Here is a 1,734-nt window from a genome sequence, read left to right on the forward strand (position 1 = left end):
ACTGCTTTACATTCCTTCTCCCCAGGTGAATCTGTGTGGTTAAAAGACTGGAAAGTTACCCCATTGGCACCAAGGTGGAAAGGACCTTATGTGATATTGCTGACCACCCCAACTGCTGTAAAACTTGAAGGAGTAAAACCATGGATACATTATACTAGGATCAAAAGAGACTACACTGAGAAGGATCCAGATTGGCAAGTCCTTTTGGACAAGGACAATCCTCTAAAGGTAACAATCAAAAGGTTGCAGGTTCCAGATGGAGGAAGGGGCAGCATCGCAACGTGAGCCCCCCCTTCCGAGGTCATGATGCTGAGATCAGCCTCGAAGAAACAGGAGGAGTGGCTTCCGAGAGCCATTCTGAAAGACAGAAGGGACTTATGGGAAACGGGATGTGTTGCACAATTGATGTAGAAACACAAACACAAACATTTTCATCACCCCCACCTATATGCCCACCTTCATCCAGATTAGGCTGCCTCACACTTAACCATATGGTAATCATGTGGCTAGTTGGTTTCATAGTAATGATGTTCATATTCCCACCAAGATGTCATGGATTTTCAGAAAGTAATTCCCTTTTGACATACTCACAGAAAATTGGAAACGCTTTAAATGTATCTGACTGCTGGGTGTGTCACCAAATGCCCCTTGACTCACACACTGGGATGCCCTTTGAGGTAGTACCATTGAACTCTGCTGAATTGGCCAAACCATATAGAAAGGACAACAGCACGGGCTGGAGCTGGATAAAGTCAGAGCCCTCTACTTGGGGATACTATAGGATTGGTCAAAAGGTAGGACAATGGTGCTGGCAATGTAATGAAACTGCAGGACCCAGAGTGGGCACCAGTAAATGTGAAGTCAACATAAAAATAAATGGGGCATGTATCAATGGTAGCTGGGTGGCAGGATACACCTTGCTAAATCAAAGTATAAGTGGGTATTATGCATCATGGACAATGTCTATATCGTGTAAAAGGTCGTTCCCTGCCTTGAAAGGACACTATTTCATCTGTGGGATACGTGCCTACGCTATTTTGCCTGAGAACTGGAGTGGGAATTGTTATGTAGCCACCATACTTCCAGCCATGACAATTAGAAATGAATTACCTGAAGGAAAAATCAGGAATTACCGAGATTTGGAGGAAAGCAGGCAACTTGTAAAAGATTATGCCCCAATGAGACACTGGAGAGGCCACAGAGGCCTATTGAATGCAGTATATAGGCTACAGGCGGTGGTAGAAATCATGGCAAATGAGACAGGTGAAGCCCTTCTTGCCCTAGCCAAAGAACAGAAAGAAATAAGAAAAATGGTACTACAAAATAGGCTAGCTCTGGACACCATGTAAGCCAGCCAGGGAGGAGTATGTACACTAATAAAACAAGAGTGTTGTGTATATATCCCAGACAATGAGGAAGATATAAAGCAACATGCTGACAGAATAGCAAAGATAGCAGAGGTTCCCCACATGGGAAAAGGATGGAATCTATGGGATTGGCTGACATCTTGGTTGCCAAATTTTGGATGGTTAAAGGGCTTGGTTGGAACAGGAATAATTATCCTCATGATTGGGCTATTGTTATGTATGTTAATGCCATGTTTATTGCAATGTATAAAAAGAAGTGTTACCAAGGCTACTGCAGGTTTTGTAGCAAAAGAAATGGTGATAGTGAGGGCATATAATGAACTTTCATAGTGAAACTTGTTTTCACAACTTTCAAGAAAAAGGGGGG

The 1,734-nt window shown here is 43.1% G+C and overlaps 1 protein-coding gene across 1 annotated transcript; it reads left to right on the top strand.

Annotated features, from left to right (window-relative positions):
* Nucleotides 1-284: 284 nt before the first annotated feature.
* LOC121918616 (endogenous retrovirus group 3 member 1 Env polyprotein-like) lies at nt 285-1,515 on the top strand. The gene has a single exon (XM_042444631.1). The coding sequence runs from the start codon at nt 378-380 to the stop codon at nt 1,347-1,349; it is 972 nt and encodes a 323-aa protein (XP_042300565.1). The 5' UTR covers nt 285-377; the 3' UTR covers nt 1,350-1,515.
* Nucleotides 1,516-1,734: the final 219 nt, after the last annotated feature.

The sequence above is a fragment of the Sceloporus undulatus genome, unplaced genomic scaffold, assembly GCF_019175285.1.
Source record: "Sceloporus undulatus isolate JIND9_A2432 ecotype Alabama unplaced genomic scaffold, SceUnd_v1.1 scaffold_19893, whole genome shotgun sequence".
NCBI lineage: Eukaryota > Metazoa > Chordata > Lepidosauria > Squamata > Phrynosomatidae > Sceloporus > Sceloporus undulatus.

Coding starts and splice junctions, on each gene's coding strand:
- LOC121918616 (XM_042444631.1), top strand. CDS start 378: ATGGGAAACGGGATGTGTTGCACAATTGATGTAGAAACACAAACACAA.